The 17,092-nt window shown below is 37.6% G+C and overlaps 2 protein-coding genes across 2 annotated transcripts in view; both read right to left on the bottom strand.

Annotated features, from left to right (window-relative positions):
• Window positions 1-49: 49 nt before the first annotated feature.
• On the bottom strand, window positions 50-5,438 carry CCNA2 (cyclin A2). The gene is made up of 8 exons (XM_052642240.1): window positions 5,232-5,438; window positions 4,205-4,448; window positions 2,780-2,892; window positions 2,372-2,595; window positions 1,546-1,753; window positions 1,015-1,128; window positions 418-551; window positions 50-98 (listed from the first exon to the last, which is right to left on the bottom strand). Exons 1-8 carry the CDS (start codon window positions 5,436-5,438, stop codon window positions 50-52), a joined length of 1,293 nt encoding a protein of 430 aa, XP_052498200.1.
• Window positions 5,439-7,002: 1,564 nt separating this feature from the next.
• The window catches only part of BBS7 (Bardet-Biedl syndrome 7), a 38,688-nt gene continuing 28,598 nt past the window's right edge, over window positions 7,003-17,092 (bottom strand). The window contains exons 14-20 of the mRNA XM_052642129.1: window positions 15,537-15,676; window positions 14,072-14,236; window positions 10,033-10,142; window positions 9,813-9,916; window positions 9,539-9,662; window positions 7,654-7,799; window positions 7,003-7,103 (exon numbers count right to left, since the gene is read on the bottom strand). Of these exons, the coding sequence (XP_052498089.1) occupies window positions 7,666-7,799; window positions 9,539-9,662; window positions 9,813-9,916; window positions 10,033-10,142; window positions 14,072-14,236; window positions 15,537-15,676 (777 nt within the window). The 3' untranslated portion in view covers window positions 7,003-7,103; window positions 7,654-7,665. The remainder of the gene's footprint in view (window positions 7,104-7,653; window positions 7,800-9,538; window positions 9,663-9,812; window positions 9,917-10,032; window positions 10,143-14,071; window positions 14,237-15,536; window positions 15,677-17,092) is intronic.

Raw genomic sequence — 17,092 nt, 5'->3', positions numbered from 1 at the left:
ATACTTTGAGTGATTTACATCTTAGAAAACAAAGGCAGTCTTTTCACTGTTACACATTTAGTGTCTCTGGTGGGTTGAGGAGAGAAACACCGTGATACCTGTAAGTAGGAAAAAGAAATCCATTTTTAATAAACATTCATTGGGTGAAGCAGATCATGGAATTATACACATACCAGGAACTCACAAATTTCTGCCCACTTGATTTAATATTTACAAAACCAGTCTGGTCCCCCAAACATGCATGCATGCCCTGTTCCTCTCCCCTCTTCTCCCTCAAATATAGGACAGAAAGCTCAAAACACATGGCTGCTAAGAGAGTGGTTGCTTAAATAATAAGTTAAAATATTAAGGAACTCTGAACTGTAGGATAGCCTGGAAAAGCAAACTTGTGTAATATCTACTGCTGTTAATTCTTACTTTGAATTTTTGTACTTCTCTCTTATTGACTGTTGTGCGTGCTGTGGTGCTCTGAGGTAGGTCTGGTGAAGGTCCAGGAGACAAGGCTTTAGAGTTTCCAGAGTATATCCAGTCTTCTGTACTAATGATTCAGGCTGCAGGAGGGAGGAGAAAACCACTGGACTTTGTTTTTGTAACAGACACTAAACACAAGTTAGTAGTTGGCATTAAGCTTGAGTTTTGTTAAACTTCAGTATTTAACACCTCCAATGGTGGACAGGGAGGCCTGGCATGCTGCAGGCCACGGGGTCACAAGGAGTCGGACACGACTGAGTGACTGATCTGAACATTTTCCGGTTTTCTTAAGCTCCTTTTTGCTGACTTCAGTTTTTACAATTTTCCCTGCCGGTGGCAGGCCTTGTTGCCCAAATTCTTTAAGCACATCTTTCAAATGTGCAAAAGTAACTAAGCTTTCTAAGACAGGACGCTTTAAACAGAGTAGATGGTTGAACAGCTCTTCCAGTTCAGTACATTTAGACAACCATCAATTGTCTACGACAGTTATCTGGCACAGGCGTTTAAAATCAAAAAGTAGACGTGTGAAGATGTGATACATACCCAGCTTTGTCCTGTGACTGTGTAGAGTGCTAAATGAAAGGCCGCTGCAGCGATAACTGATGGCAAATACTTTAGATATGGGTCAGCATCTATCAAACTTAACTCTCCCAAAAACTGGAATGAAAAAGTAAATAACTGATCATAAGAGCTCTGGAATTCAAACCTCAAGTCCGCCTTTTCTGACCTAATTTTTTCTTGTCTTTGAAGACTGGCCGTACAGCAACCATATAAAAACTCTCAGTCACATCTTTAAATATACCCACTACTGCATAGTTTTGCTTCATTCTCATCCTGCATTTTTCCTCTAGCCTTTAGAACAACCCTTCTGGCTACCACTTATGTTCCATTCTCATATCCCCAACGCTTTCCCAATTTACATTATCCTTTGCGAGTGATGGGCTTGCTCTCATGTGCTGCAGCACTCATCTGTCCCAGAATAGTATATTCCTTGACCAGGACTGTATAATGAAACTACAGCTTGCCCCAACTGTGACCTTAGAATCTTCATTCAACAGAATGAAAGGAACTTACCATTGCTAAACTTTCAACTTTGCAGTTTGCAGGCTGCTGATGCAGAAAGTACTGGGTAAGAAACTGATTTATTGTTGGTGCAGCTAAGTCAAAAGCCAAGACTTTCAAGACTAGGTGCTCCATCCTCAGAACTTGTTTCTTGGTATATGTATCATCTGTAATGTATACAAACTCTGCTACTTCTGGTGGGTATATTTCTTCAAACTTTCTACAATGAAAGAAGCAATTAGTCCTTAGAAAAGCAAGCTTGTTTATCCCAACTTGAAATCCCTTAAGCAGATTCAATGGAATGAATCTGAAACCAGTTCCCTGTTTCCACTGATACTTGACCATTTTTAGCTGAAATTGGTTAAATGCTAATTAAAAGCCCCCATATATGTCTTCCACTGAAGTCCAAGGAAATGAGAGACTGACTTCCCAAGATGGGAGCAAGGTCATCAAGTAACTGAAAATGTGGGAAATTTCCTTAGAAAAAGAAATGCTTTATATTTTAGTTTTCATATCTTAATGGGGGAAAGGTAAGATTTTGCTTATTTAACAGAAGGTACTTTTCCGTGAAAGGAACCATACTTTGTAACTTGGTCCTAGTGTATTAAAATCTTGCCAGTCTGTAGGTTCAAGTGCCCTGAAAGACTGATCTAGGCAAATGAATGTCCTAAATTGATAGTTTCATCTACACTACCACCCCTCACGTAGTTGTGAGTCCTGCTTTGTGTTATATGTTAAAACATCACACTTGCCAAATAAATGTATCTTAAATCACAATTTCTTCCCTACACAGAAAAATACTAATCACTTTTAACCCAACGAACCAAGTTGGACTTACGAGGCTAAAAGCATAGCAGCAGTGCCCACAAGTTGAAGTTTTCCTCTCAACACAGACATGGATGAAAGAAACCTATCAATGTAGTTCACAGCCAAATGCAGGGTCTCGTTCTGCAGTTTATATTCTTCTCCTACTTCAACTAACCAGTCCACGAGGATAGCCCTCATACTGTTGGTAATGTCTGGCTGTTTCTTCATGTAACCCACTTTAGGCTTACATTTAACCTGTTGAGTGTTAAAACTGCAGTTAGATATTCTATCATTAACAGATACCAGCTACATGCTAGAAACTTAAATATAGTATTAAAGTAATCAACTGGCAGTTAAAAAATTTTAAAACATCATCTTAATTTCATTTCCCCACAGTAAATAAACAGCAGTATAGAGAGTAGATTCAGGGAGCAGTTACCTCCATTTCCCTAAGGTATGTGTGAATGTCCTCATGGTAGTCTGGTACTTCATTAACACTCACTGGCTTTTCATCTTCCAGTACAACTGACATTTCCATAGTATGTGGAGACTCTGGGACAATTCAAAAATACAGTTAAGTTCACTTAAGAGCCAAAACTGATTGTCCTTGTAAGGAGTCCCATACTACCAATGAGCTTATTTCATCCAACTAAAAGAGCTTTTTATGACAAAATACATAGAAGATTTAACTCTCATCTTAGTACCTCTGTCTACTTAGTTTTGGAATGATCTTAATTAAAATATCGTTGGACCATTAATGGGAAAATGAATTTGAGGAGCAGGTTATTAAGTTAAACCATCATTCATCTTGCATGATAGGAAGACAGTGGTTCTGTTAGAACAAGGTTAAAATCCAAACTCTGAGATAATATCTAGGATTTGTCATAAGACAGTTTGCAGACCCCAAAGTCTAACATTTGCAAAGCATAATCCAGGCAACAATTAGAAGCAGGACTAACAAGTGTGCTAAAGAGGAAATCAGGTTTGTCATGGGCAGTTGAAACATATTAACGGTACAATCAATGGCTGATTGGTAAAATTCATCTTTGGAGGCAATGAATGTCATCCATTATTATTTCAGCTCAAAGTTTACTTTGAGGTTAAAATTTGCTGTGAATTTTAAATAATACACAAATTACTGTATTTCCAAAGCACTTCTCTGCTATACCTCTCGTTTATACAACTAAAACTGATATTGAATTCAGTGAGCTGTCCAGTGAACCCATAGTCTGATGGTAAAGTACAACAACTGTAGACAGAGCTGTCCATAGCAGTTACTCTGACTCACAGGAAGACATCTGTCTTTCTGATATCAGACAATCATTCAGACGGGTTTTACAGAAACAAATTTTAGAGCTGGACGGGATGTCGGCTATCTCAGTATTTAAAGCTGCATCCTCAGATGGCGTTCTCTGAAATGGTGTGAACAAAGTTAGTCTTAACTGAAATATATTCTCCCAACTAAGCAAATATTTTGAGGGTCAATTAAGTCTTTGGGATCTAATGAAATTGATGTGACTAGCAGTGTACCAACCCAACTCCAGTGTTCTTGCCAGGGACAGAGGAGCATGGTGGGCTGCCGTCTATGGGGTCGCACAGAGTCGGACATGACCGAAGCGACTTAGCAGCAGCAGCAGCAGCAGCAGCAGCAGCAGCAGTGTACCAGAAGGAGCACGGGATTAGAATCTTTTTGGAGGTCACCAGGTCACAGATTAGCTGTGAGGCCTGAGATAAGTCACACCCTTTCTAAACTTGTTATGCCTAACTCATAATGTAGTAAGGCTCAAGTAAAATGTCTTAGAAGGAAAATATTAATCCGACCTATTTAACAATTACATTTATTCAAGTTTTCTTTAAAACTTACCAAAACTACCATCCATTGGGTAATCAAGAGGTGCCAGTGGCTTTCTTGGTCCTGGTAAAGTAACAGCTGAATTAAAAGCCAAGACATCTTCACTTTCTGATTTTTCAGATTCAGTTGGCCTCTTTTGAATCTCTTTTTCTGCTTCGTCCACATGAATGGTAAATGCAGGCTGTTTACTGTTCGCTTTCCAGGGAGGAACAGTGACATGCTCATCATTTATAGGAAGATCCTTAAGAGGTGCAACCTACAACGAAATAATTAAATGCTTTGAGCCTATTAAGTGGAATTTTACTTTCATCCCCTTATACTGCTGAGTATAGTCCCAAACCCTCTATCAGGAAAATTAAAACTTTTGGGGGCAAAGTTCAGGCAAGGAAATTTGAGTAGCTGGAGAAAGAAGAGATGCTTCAATTTGTCATAGGCATTCCTGTGACACCAAAGATTTCAGTCACACCAAATGGAATTATGCAAAACTAGGCCAGAGATGGCTGGAGTGGCAGGCCGAAAGATGCCAAATTTAACAGAGATGGCAAAAAACAAGTGGTTTTCCTTTTTCACCCTAGGGTGGAGCAACAGAGCAAATTCAGTAAGATGGCGGAATTGACCAATAGCAAAGTACTTTTTATACCTTCGCCCAAAGTAGAGGTAGTTTCTTTACCCATCCATATGGGGAAGACGAAGGTCGAAACAGTGCCTGGGGTTTAAAGCAGAAAGGAGCGGAGGCGGGCAAAGACCATACTCAACGTTGTGGGGCTTGGTTTGATCCCATTATCTATGGAAAAATACTCCCAATGGAAAGCTGAGAGGCAGCATGAAAGCACAGCGCTGTCAGGAACAGTATGGAAGAGTAACTAATGGCAGTAATGTGGCGTCCTACACTCTAGAAACCCAGGGATCAAGGGACTCCAGATCCTGGCCTCCCGCGAAAAGCCCAGGGAATGCTTTCTCGCCACTCTCCTCTGCCGGCTAAACCCGTGCAAACCCCCCGCTCGGCCCTCCCTCCTGAGGATATCGTTCATTGCTTTACCCGTCGCGTCTTAGGCCTCTGGGGTGCTGGACCCCGCGAGTTCCCGGCCCTCAGTACCGCCAGCCCAGCCCGGGTCCGGGGCTGCTGGGCGGGCGCCGACTTCTCGGGGTTGACGTTCTCCTGGTCCTCCTGGAACGCCGACTGCTGCAATGTTAGCGCCGAACCCGCCTCGCGGGCCGCAGGCCCGTGCGCGGAGCTGCCCAACATCACTGCTCCCGGGGGCGCGGCGGGATCAGCCCGGCGCCAAGCAGCGTGCACTGAGTCCCGCACACCAGCCGAGGAACACTCCAGCCGTACCCGCCCGCCGCAGCCCGAGCCAGCCTGCCCGTCTGCTCGGAACCGTGCAGGACCGAGGAGACTGAGAAAGGCGGAGGCAAGAACTGCCGGGCGTGGAGGGACAAGGACGCCCCCGAAATGAAGCGAGCAGCCCGCCGGAGCTGCGGCTGTTCCCGCAGTTCAAGTATCCCGCGACTATTGAAATGCACCAATGAAAGGTGCCGGTCCCTGTGACGTCACTCGGGGCGACGGGGTCGCAGGCGAATGAAGGCGGCTGCGAAGGCACCCGAGCAAGGGCGGAGCGGGACGAAGAAACAGAGAACGGCGGCAGAAGGAAGGACGCCTGCGCCGGGCGGGGAGGCGGGGCCTAAGCTTATGGTGGCTTTAAATACCGCCGCTAAGCGGTTCCTGTCTTAGGGCAGGGGCGGCCGCTAGTACAAAGTGAGTTACATTTTAGCGATTATTAGTGGGCCGTACATAGAGTCTGACGGGTTAGTCCATGGGGTCACAGAGTCAAACATCACTTAAAGACCACACCATCACCACCCGGCCTTTAGCCACAGGACCTCCAGTTAGCATGACTGAAGTTTCTCAAGGTCTAAAATCGGATCTGGCCATACTGGCCTGGTGGTCTTCTTCAAATTACTCAATGTTCTGATTCTTAGTTTTCCTATCTGTTAACTGGGGTGATAATATCTACACGTTATAAGTTATCATTAGTATTAAATAACGTGCATAAATCATTTCATACGCTGCTTATGTAATTGATACTCAAGTGGATGACTATAGTGTCATCTTACCATTTTCGTGCTTCTTCACAGTCTTATCCTTTTTATTTTTCTTCATGAAGATGCAATTAAACTGCCACCTTGAATTACTGTTGATATACGTAACAAACTAATATACAAGAAATTCAACTAGTCAGCCGTTAACCTTCATCTTTTTCCCCCAAGGTATGGCAGCCAACAAAAAGCATGGAGTGAAATTCCAGTGACCTAGATATAATTGTGTTCCATTTAGAAATGAAGGTTGTTTAAATATAGTAAAAAAAAAATATGACCTTATTAAAATAAAACTGATAGAAATACATGCCTTTAACAAATTTTCACATTTAATATACAAGGCTTGCACATAACTAATAAATATAATGGTATATAATTGAGCATTGTTGTTTCCCAACAAATTAGTAAGTGTGCCCTTCTTGAAAACACAGAGAATAGTTTATTTTCTATTATAATCCTTATGCCACTTTAAAAAGCACAATCTTAAGTATAATATTCACCTGAATATGAATAAATATGAATTAAGATTGACAGTTATATTTCCCTCCATATATGATAAAAAAGGAAATTAGTATTTATTAGTGCAGGAAAATCTAAGAAGCCATCACTATTTCTGTACTATTCATATGTAGTACATTTGTATAGCCCTACTGGTTACAGCACATCAAGTTAAAATCCCCCCAATCTGTGCAAGGTCTGACTTCCCTGGCCACAATTTAAAGCAATGAGCCAACCCAAGTATTTAACAAACTGAGTACGGGTCACAAAACATTACCAAGCAACAGCAAAATCAGTTGTAAGTCAATCTCAATTCCTAGAAAAAAAAACATTATAGGTTATTTCATCTAGTTGACAACACACATAGTAACCAAAACATAATTGAGGCACCAGAACTTGGGTCCCACATTTATGAAATAACAGCATGTCCTCTTAAACACAATCTGAGAATCAATTGTCTTATATGATTTGACAAAATAATCAACATACTGTGAAGATCACTTGAGGTCACATATGTACATACAGTTTGAAAACTGTAAAGCAGTTTATACATATGTGTTGGCTTGTTAAAAATTTAAATGTGTCTATTTTCCAAACAATATTTTTTGATTTGAAAGTTAAAACAGCCTCTTGAAAAAAAATTCATTAAAATCTGTTATAATCATTTCATTAAAAAAAAAAATAAAAATTCTCTTTACTTTAAAAAAATTACATTTGTAAAAAAATAAAAGTGCTACAAAAAACAAGTCATACTTCATTTATTTTAGACAGTATTAAAAAGCACTTGAAATAGAAGTATGTACAGTTAGCTTGTAATTCTATTTTAACAATTTTCATTTAAACAGACAACTTCTTTGGAACTTTACCTTGTTTATATTTCATGCAGCATCAAAGAAAGCAATCAGTGCATTTTGGTCATAACTGTCCAGAATTTCCAGTAAAAGAGGCACTTTGGTTTTTACATTGGTGCCTTTAAACTTGAACTTATCTATGAAAAGATCGGTGATCATGCCTACAAAGAAAAAAGGATAATTTTCTGTCATTGATTAATTCAATTAACCACACATTATTTAATGAAGTGATTGCTTGAGAATTTCTTAGCACCTGTCATTTCTATTGTTTAACATACACACCTGAAAGGATTGGTACATTAAAAAATATTTATTTGGGGGGGAGATTTTATGGCAAATTTCAAAATATAAATCATTTGGCTAATAACTCTCTTAACAACTGGTTACAAGCTATTAGTTCAGACAATCAACTGCTGGCCAGTTTTGAATTCCTATCGTATATATAAAGTTACAAGTGGTTTTCTTTTCTTTCCCCATCAGTTTGACCATTTTGACATAGTGTAGACAGATTTTGTTCCTTACAGCTTTATTTGAAGTAACATTCTTAGGATTTGACTTGAAGGCAAATATTTCTAGATTCAAAGATCCTGATATATGTACAGTAGAAATAATTCAAGCTGTCAAATCCTTTATCTAAAGCCTCTAAGTCATGTTTCATAGTTTTTCATATTTTAGTAAGATAATAAAAGGAATATACCATATGTATGGCATAATACTCATGGAAAGTAAGTGGCAGCATCTGACAACAAAACAACATTTCTACAACAAAATGTATGAATATTCACACTAAGTGGAATTTAAAAAAAACCTCATAGCAGTTTATGTGAGGTTCTGTTATTAATTCAGATCAAGTTCGATTTATTGCCTAATGATTTATCAAAAAAAAAGCGCTTTTGATTTCAAACCTTTCTGGACTGCAAAACTGGTGATAAGAGATGGCAATTCTGTACCACCCATCTTTTAGGTTATTATGAAGATAAAAGATCACGTGCTTGCCACATGGTAAACATTAAGATATCAGATATTATTGTTATAGCTTGTGATCAAGTCTTTGGGCATAAAATAAACTATTAGGAAGATCTTAAGGATCAGTATGGACAGATGATACCAATTGACTCCATATAAGACTTGGCACAGTGCAAAAAGCATGCATCTTGGGGCAAGGAGGTCCTAATGAAGGCTTTGCCACTAGCTACTTATGGGCAAATTCTTAAGTTCAGATTTCAGTTTTAAAAAATATGAAAAACAGAGACAGCACCATCTATCGTGTAGCACTGTTGTAAGGATTAAATATCCCACCTGATTATAAAGATGCATAAATAAATAGGTATACTATACATACAGGTCTTCTGTAAAGATTGAAAAAAAAATTTCCTTAAGCTGTTCTTTCTTTCTCTCTCTCTGCCTCCTCACATCTCCCTCTTGCTCTTGCTTTCACAATATATTGTGAAACACTCAACTTCTTGCCACCAAAGCAAAATGAATTTAGACTATAAATTGACACAACACATATATAACCCTTCTTCAATTTTGCATAAAAACATTAAATGCTGTATTTTGATACTTCAAAATAGCAATGAAAACTGAAAATTATTTGTATGTAATACAGCCTAAATTATAATGTTTCATAAGGTATCATACCAGGTTTCTTCATATATATAAATTAATTGCATTACATTTACTTCATTTGTTAATGTTTACTTGTATATTATCAAGTAAAAATATTAAACATTAAAACCAACTCGACAAAATACACTGCGCAATACACTGGCTGTTACTGTTTCAGTCATGACTGCTGTAATCTTTGCCTATCTCCTTCTGCCTGCCTTCCCTCGTGTGATCCTTTGCAAACAGCCAATAGAAAAGAATATGACAAGGTATGGTAGAATAGTCCACTAACCATAGAGTCTTTCAAGATGCGCAGGTTGCTTTTTGTATTCTTCCTGTAGGTGATCTGCCTCTTCTAGAATACAGCGATATTCTGGTATCAGAAAGTTTGTGTTTCCCTCATGAACCTGCAATTCCTTATTTAAAATAAAAAATAAAAGCACCTTAATTTCAAAATTCAATCCAGTATAAAGTGGACTTAAAGTATAAAAATTTAAGTTTTTTACCACTTTAGAAATCTGATCACAATAAAATAATAATCATGAATCCGTGGTAGACATACTTACTTTTAAAGCATCAATTAACTGCACTTTCTTAGCCAAAAGCAACTGGTACTCCAGCTTTGGGTGGATTAACTTTAATGTGTGTTTGACTGATACTTCATTTATCTCTAGAAGAAGTTGAGGCAGGCACAATTAGATAAGTCACTTTGATCAGGAACATTCTTATTGTAACAACAACCCCCCCAAAACAGAAAGAATGATTCTTTTTATGCTTTTCTTTTACCATAAGATATGTTGAGGTTAATTTTCCTTTTTGTAGCTTCTTTAGAGAGCACATCTTTTAGGATGGATATAGTAGAAATGTTGTCAGATTTAAAAACTCCTTCGCCTTTTCTATAAAATTAATATTTTTAATTATTAATTAAAATTATTAATTAAATTATTTAATTATTTAATATTAACAGTTTTAGAAGGAAGTACATCAAATAAATATGTCCCATAAACACATATTTTGTGACTAGAACCTTGTGTTTAGACTTCATTTAATTTTAAATTTCTTTATATACACATCCCACTATTAATATAAAGCATATTTAAACATGTAACCTACTACTGTTGTAGTAATTCAAGTTCTAAACATACTTGTAAAACTGAGTAAAAGATGTTAGACATATGCCTCCTAAAGATATGACAATTTAAGTCCTTCATTTAAAACTTTTTTATTCATTTTCACTAATAAAATTTCTAATAGCTAATACCTTATATATATAAAATACATTTAGAACTGCTTACTTTCATATCAGTTCTTATGTAACACATAGATTAACAGCATGACTCCATGCTTCATCCTTAAATATCAAACCTAAGAGTAACATCTATAATCACAGGACCCTTCTTTTTCTTTAGGGAATGCCTTTGTCCTCTCTCTCTCTTTCTCTCTCTCCCCTCCTTCTCAATCCTTATAGTTTCATTGGCCTCAACCCTATATCTGGGACTTCAGGAAGAAGCTTTTACCAGTGTGCTTCATGACCACAGTGGTTCATGTTTTAACGATGATAATCAATCGTGGGGCTTTTATTGGAACTAGTGGCAAAGTGAGGCTATGGTACCTGAAAAGACATAAAGCTGGATGGAGTTGTTGGTGGCCCCCATGGCACCACACAGGAAAACCAAGAGCAGACAGAATCAGAGATAAGCAATGAAAAGCGATGAAGTCTTAGGATGGAGAGGCTTAAAGGGATCAGTTAAGCTTCTGATCCATTTGTGTCTGAAGCAGACTACTTAGTTATACAAGCTGATAAATTCCTTTTATTTAGTTAAGCCTGCTTACATTTGGTTCCTTTTTATGATGACCAAAATTTTCCTAATTAATATATACTATCTTTACATATTTAATGTGGCCTTTTTATTTGGTTTCATATTGCCTAGCTGTAGACAAACGCTAATTCTTTTTTTCTAGAAAGATTAATAATACACACTTATTTTGATCCGAATTATATTTTAGAAATCATTAGATTTTTCTCACTAGTCTTCAACTTTAATGAAATTTCACATTAAATACATATAGGGTACCTGGCACTGTAGAATGACTTACACAGTTTATCTTCCTTTAAGCATTACAATTCAGTGAAGTAAGTGCTATTATTTCCATTCCTCAGAAAAGAAACTGAAACTCAGAAAGTAACATAGCTAAAGTCGAATAGCTGGTGAGTCACAGACTCAGATTCAAACCTAAGTATGTCTGTCTCCAAAGTATATACTTCTTCTTTTTTTTAATCCAAACTTTAAACTTTTCATTTTGTATGGAGGTATAGCTGATTAAAAATGTAGTGGTAGTCTCAAGAGAAGAGTGAAGGACTCAACCATACATATACAAGTACCCATTCTCCCGTAAGCCCCCTCCCCTTCCCATCAAGGCTGGCACATAACATTGAGCAGAATTCCATATGCTATACAATAGGTCTTTTTTGGTTACCCATTTTAAATACAGCAGTGTGTACATGACCTTCCCCAAGGTCCCTAACCATTCCCCCTGGCAATCATAAGTTAGTTTTCTAAGTCTGTGAGTCTCTGTTTTGTAAGTAAGTTCATTTGTATCATTTCTTTTTAGATTCCACATATAAGGGATGTCATGCCGTATTTCTCCTTCTCTGACTGACTTACTATGACACTCTCTGGGTCCATCCATATAGCTGCAAATGGAATTATTTAATTCTTTTTAATGGCTGAGTAATGGTTAGATAGCATCACCAACTCAATGGACTTGAATCTGAGCAAACTTTGGGAGACGGTGATAGGGAAGCTTGGTGTGCTGCAGCCCAGGAGAGAGTACAGAGTTGGATACAACTTCGCGACTGAACAACAACAACAATATTCTATTGTATATATGTAACAAATTTTTATCCATTCCTCTGTTGATGGATGTTTAGGTTGTTTCCATGTCTTGGCTAGCAGTAATCATTGTGGTGCATGTAACCTTTTGGATTATGTTTTTCTCCAGATATATGCCTAGGAGTCAGATTGCAGGGTCTTCTTCAATATATATTTCTTAATCAGGTACCCAAAAAACATTTGTTGAGTATACCACTATGTCCAAGGGGCTTCCCAGCTGGCTCAGTGGTAAAGAATAAGCCTGCAATGCAGGAGACCTGGGTTAGATCCTTGGATTGGGAAGATACCCTGGAGGACACGGCTACCCACTCCAGTATTCTTGCCTGGAGAATGCCCATGGACAGAGGAGGCTGGCCAAGTGCAGTCCCTGGGGTTGCAAAGGAGTTGAACACAACTTAGCGACTAAACAACACTATGTTCAAAGCCATGTGTTAGACACGTGAGGATACAAACAAAAATAATAAAGAAATAAACTCTGCCCAGAAGCTTACAATCTGGTTTACAGACTAGCTTGCATAAAAATTATTACATACTTCAAACAAGTAACAATAAAAATCTAAGACAGGTAAGAATAAAATGCTATGGGAACAGAGAAGAGCATCCAGGAAAACTTCAAAAATGTAGCTACTGAGTTGGACCTTCAAAAATAAGCAGAGTTTTGACTGTTAAGAAAAGAATATTTAAGGATACAGAATGATAAAAAGCAAAGATGTGCTACTGTAAAAATATATAACATGCCAGGGGCCTGTCAAATTGTCTACTATGATTAAAGTGTGAGGTTCGCTGTCATACTCCAAAACAGAAGTCATGATTCCAGGCTTAGACACAGATAAGATTCCCTAGAGGGTACAGTGAAATGGCCCCTCAGAACTGATGCTAAAACCAATTATATAAGCAAGATTTGGGGAGATAAATATATATAAAAAATAAAACCAATTAGATTTCTTGAGAGTTCTTGGTCCTAAAGGCTATATTCAAAGGTAAAATTATGTGTTCACTGCTGTTTGCTGAACTTAGCGTGGTAAAGTCTCAGCTAGAAAGCAGAAGTAGAATACCTCAGTAAACTGCTCAGGGAAACAATCAAGAGACAGAAACAGAGGGAAGATGAGAAGCCCTCTCCCCTCCAAACAACAAAATTAAAATAAAAACAAAAGATCGAACAGAAAATACCAACCTATAGCTGTGAGAGAATGAGAAAAAGTATAAGGGTACAAGGTCAAAGCAGATTACAGAGAAATCAGCCTTACCCAACACATTCTGAAAAAGAACAGAGAAGAAGAAAATTTTGGCCTCCACTATATTCAGAAACAGAAAGCAGGGAGGCCTATGCAAGGGAGTGACAGTGAAGAGGGCAAGAGGGCAACTGTGAGCTTGAGGAAGAGTGTAAGAGAATGATGACCTTCACTTCATAATGTGGTAGCTTCAAAAGCCTGCATGTTCTAAGGTTTCAAATTCGGAGCCATTTCTTATTTTTGCATAAAGAAACTCAATGGTCATTCTTCTTGTAATTCAAAATGGAATTAAGATAAATGTTCAAGTCAATTTGAGAAGGACTTGCATGTTTACAATGTCTTCACATTAATCAAATCTTTTATGTCAATAAAATGTTAACGTTTTCTTCATGAAGTTCTACATATTTCTAAAGAAAGAGCATTCCCACATATTTTTATGAATATTTTGTTATTGTTGCTCTGAAACATTTTTAAAAAATAATTTATTTTCTAACTGGTTATGGTTGAGAATGGGAAACATATTGATCTTTCATAATTATTGCTAGTCAATCATTAGTCCCACTTGCTTTTCAGTAGATTCTCTTGAACAGTATAGTTTTCAAATTATATTATTTGCAAATTACTGTCTTAAAACATATGAAAATTTAGAAGTTTCATTTACGTAAAAACACATGTGAAACACAAATAAGTTTTATTTACCTGTAGGTACTTTCAAGCTGTGTATCCAGGAAAGTGTTCTGAAAATAAAATGTCACACATTCTCCTGCTGGAGGTTTTTCAGGAACTTCAGGCATGCAAAAAACCACCCAGGAGTGAAGTTCAGAAAAACTGAACTGACCTGTCAAAGTCAATGTATTCATGGGTCTGCAATTTAATAAAAGTACATATATTTGTGTGAGAATACATAGAGGTATTATATGTACGTAATACATTAAAAAACAGAATTTTGCAATAGTAGTTACAAACATAAAAGCAGCCACTTAATTTTTCTCAGGTTAATCTTACCCATCAGATAAACATTTTGCTATACCTGTACTTTAACAGTTAAATGACATAAATAGCTTGTTTTCATTATAATATGCCTTTACAAATAAAAATTCAGTTTACTTAGGTCAATTCCATTTTTCATAAGTTCATCTAGTATTTTTACTATACAAACTACAAAACATACACAAGGTAAGGAAAAAAAATCAGCATAATGTGAAAGTAAAGAACTGGGCTTTTTTAAGACAGATAGATGTGGGTTTGAAACACTAGCTGCGTGCCACTAGGAAAGTTAAGGAATGATACCTTCTATTTTGCAAGGATATGGAATTAAATTTCTATCCTGCAAATCACACATACACATAAAAGGTTGTAAAGTAAATTAAATAAATGTAAAATGAATCAAAAGGATAGTTAAGAAAATACAAGTTTATCAAATTAAAGGTACAGAAAGAATTTTAAGAGAATACAGAATAGAAGAAACTTTGGAGATCTCCACACGAACCTTATTTAAAAAAAAAACAAACCCAGAGAGTTAAATTATTTCCATAGTGTCATGTAGGAACATACATAAGACTATAATCCAAGGAGAGCCCAGCTCAAATCAGCCTCTAAAAGAAGACAAAGACTCACCTCTATTAGAAATATTAACACAGGTATCCCCCGCTTTTTGAAAGCTCATTTTATGCCATTTTGATTTTATGTAAGGCCTATATAAGTACCTATTTTCAGTAACCAAAAAAAATCCAAAGAGGATTTTTGCTTTTACAAAAAAAGGTACAAAGCAAAAATAGCCTCAGCATCTGTTCTGCAGCAAACTGTTAGAGAAGTAGCCCGCACCCCAGCAGCACCGAGAAAGGCCCACCAAGCTCCTCCTCCAGGAGCTACACTCAGCTTCTGAGCACCAGGCGGCAAAGCTCTGAACTCTGTGACCGTCGGTGCTTTATCACAATTGATTCTAAGCATCCATTAGCAAGATGTGTCCTAAGGTAACTGTTTCTCTGCTTTATGCTATTTTGGCATATGAAAGGTTTCATTAAAATGCCCTACTTTCAGATAGCAGGGGAAATCTGTACATAGCATTTTTTTTTTAAGTACAAATTTGCTACCAGAATAAAATAACAAGAAAGTTTATATGCATCATGTAATATCCTGAAAATAAACTCTCCCTTTGTCCTACCTGTCATGATCAATAACGTGAGTTCTTTGATGGAGTGAAAGGGGTTTGATATGGTACTGGCGGACCTGACATGTTTTGGGTTGAATTCTTGGAGTCACATATGCTTGAAGTGTGCCATACTGGCCTTCAATTGAGCGAATCTGATTCAACACAAAAGCGGAAAGAAAATAAGAATAATCTAGCAACATAATGCTATCTTTAAAATGCTCAACACAAGTAATCAAAGGCTTTAATTTCTTCTGTAACACACTGATGGAAATAATGACATTCTATTCAACAGGAACTTTTTACCACTATAGTCAAAGAAAATTTTAAAAGATTTTAGCAATCAAAAGCAAAATTAATCCATCTGTAAGTCATCCCTCTGACCTGGACCTCCACAGGAGATACTCAAACACTCAAAGGAGGTATGCTTGCTCCTTGGAAGAAAAGCTATGACCAACCTAGACAGGATATTAAAAAGCAGAGACATTACTTTGTGAACAAAGGTTCATATAGTCAAGGCTGTTGTTTTTCCAATAGTCATGTATGGATGTGAGAGTTGGACTACAAAGAAAGCTGAGCGCTGAAGAATTAATGCTTCCGAACTGTGGTGCTGGAAAAGACACTTGGGAGTCCCTTGGACTGCAAGGAGATCCAACCAGTCCATCCTAAAGAAAATCAGTCCTGAACATTCAGTGGAAGGACTGATGCTGAAGCTGAAACTCCAATACTTTGGCTACCTGATTCGAAGAACTGACTCATTGAGAAAGACCCTGATGCTGGGAAAGATTGAAGGCAGGAGGAGAAGGGGACAACAAGATGAGATGGTTGGATAGTGCCACCCACTCAATGGACATGAGTTTGAGTAAGCTCTGGGAGTTGGTGATGGACAGGGAAGCCTGGTGTGCTGCAGTCCATGGCGACACAAAAAGTTGGACCCGACTGAGTGACTGAACTGAGCTGAAGTCATCCCTACCACAGAATTTATAGATTTGTCATTCTGAAAGATAAACATTCTCATACACCACCTTATCACATCTAAAAACATAGGTGTATGATACACTGTATAAGATTCACATTAAAAAATGGTAAAAATTTAGACATTTTTGTTGAAAGGACAAGTGAGTCAATAACTTAACACTTAGTTCTCTCAGAAATGGGGGCATTACAGCATATGGCTATTATAAAAATCTATTGCAAGGGACCTTTCCTGGTGGTCCAGTGGTTAAGAGTCTGCCTTCCAATGAAGGAGAAACGGGTTTGATCCCTAGTCAGGGAACTAAGATACCACATGCCACAGAGGGACTAAGCTTGTGAGCTGCAGCTACTGAGTGCAAGCTCTCTAGAGCCCGTGTGCCACAACAAGAGAAACCTTCGCTCTGCAGCTAGAGAAACCTTCATGCTGCAATGAGGAGCCTGTGTAGCCAAAAATTTTTTTCAAAATTCTATTGCCAGGAAAAAAAAAATGTTTCCAATAACTTAATTCTTAACTTTCTATGAAAACAGAAAAGCATACTCATAATCTAATTATGACATATTTGGATTAGGAAATTCTTTGTACCTTTTTAGTTGGA

Source organism: Budorcas taxicolor, chromosome 6 (genome assembly GCF_023091745.1).
Source record: "Budorcas taxicolor isolate Tak-1 chromosome 6, Takin1.1, whole genome shotgun sequence".
NCBI lineage: Eukaryota > Metazoa > Chordata > Mammalia > Artiodactyla > Bovidae > Budorcas > Budorcas taxicolor.
This window is presented reverse-complemented; position numbering and strand designations above follow the sequence as displayed.

Bases quoted from the DNA above. Each gene is read 5' to 3' on its own strand.
- CCNA2 (XM_052642240.1), bottom strand. From the start codon at position 5,438: ATGTTGGGCAGCTCCGCGCACGGGCCTGCGGCCCGCGAGGCGGGTTCG. The intron at 2,596-2,779 runs GTAACTGCTCCC...AACACTCAACAG, and splicing joins CATACCTTAGGGAAATGGAG to GTTAAATGTAAGCCTAAAGT. The intron at 1,129-1,545 runs GTAAGTTCCTTT...TTTTCATTCCAG, and splicing joins AAGTTGAAAGTTTAGCAATG to TTTTTGGGAGAGTTAAGTTT.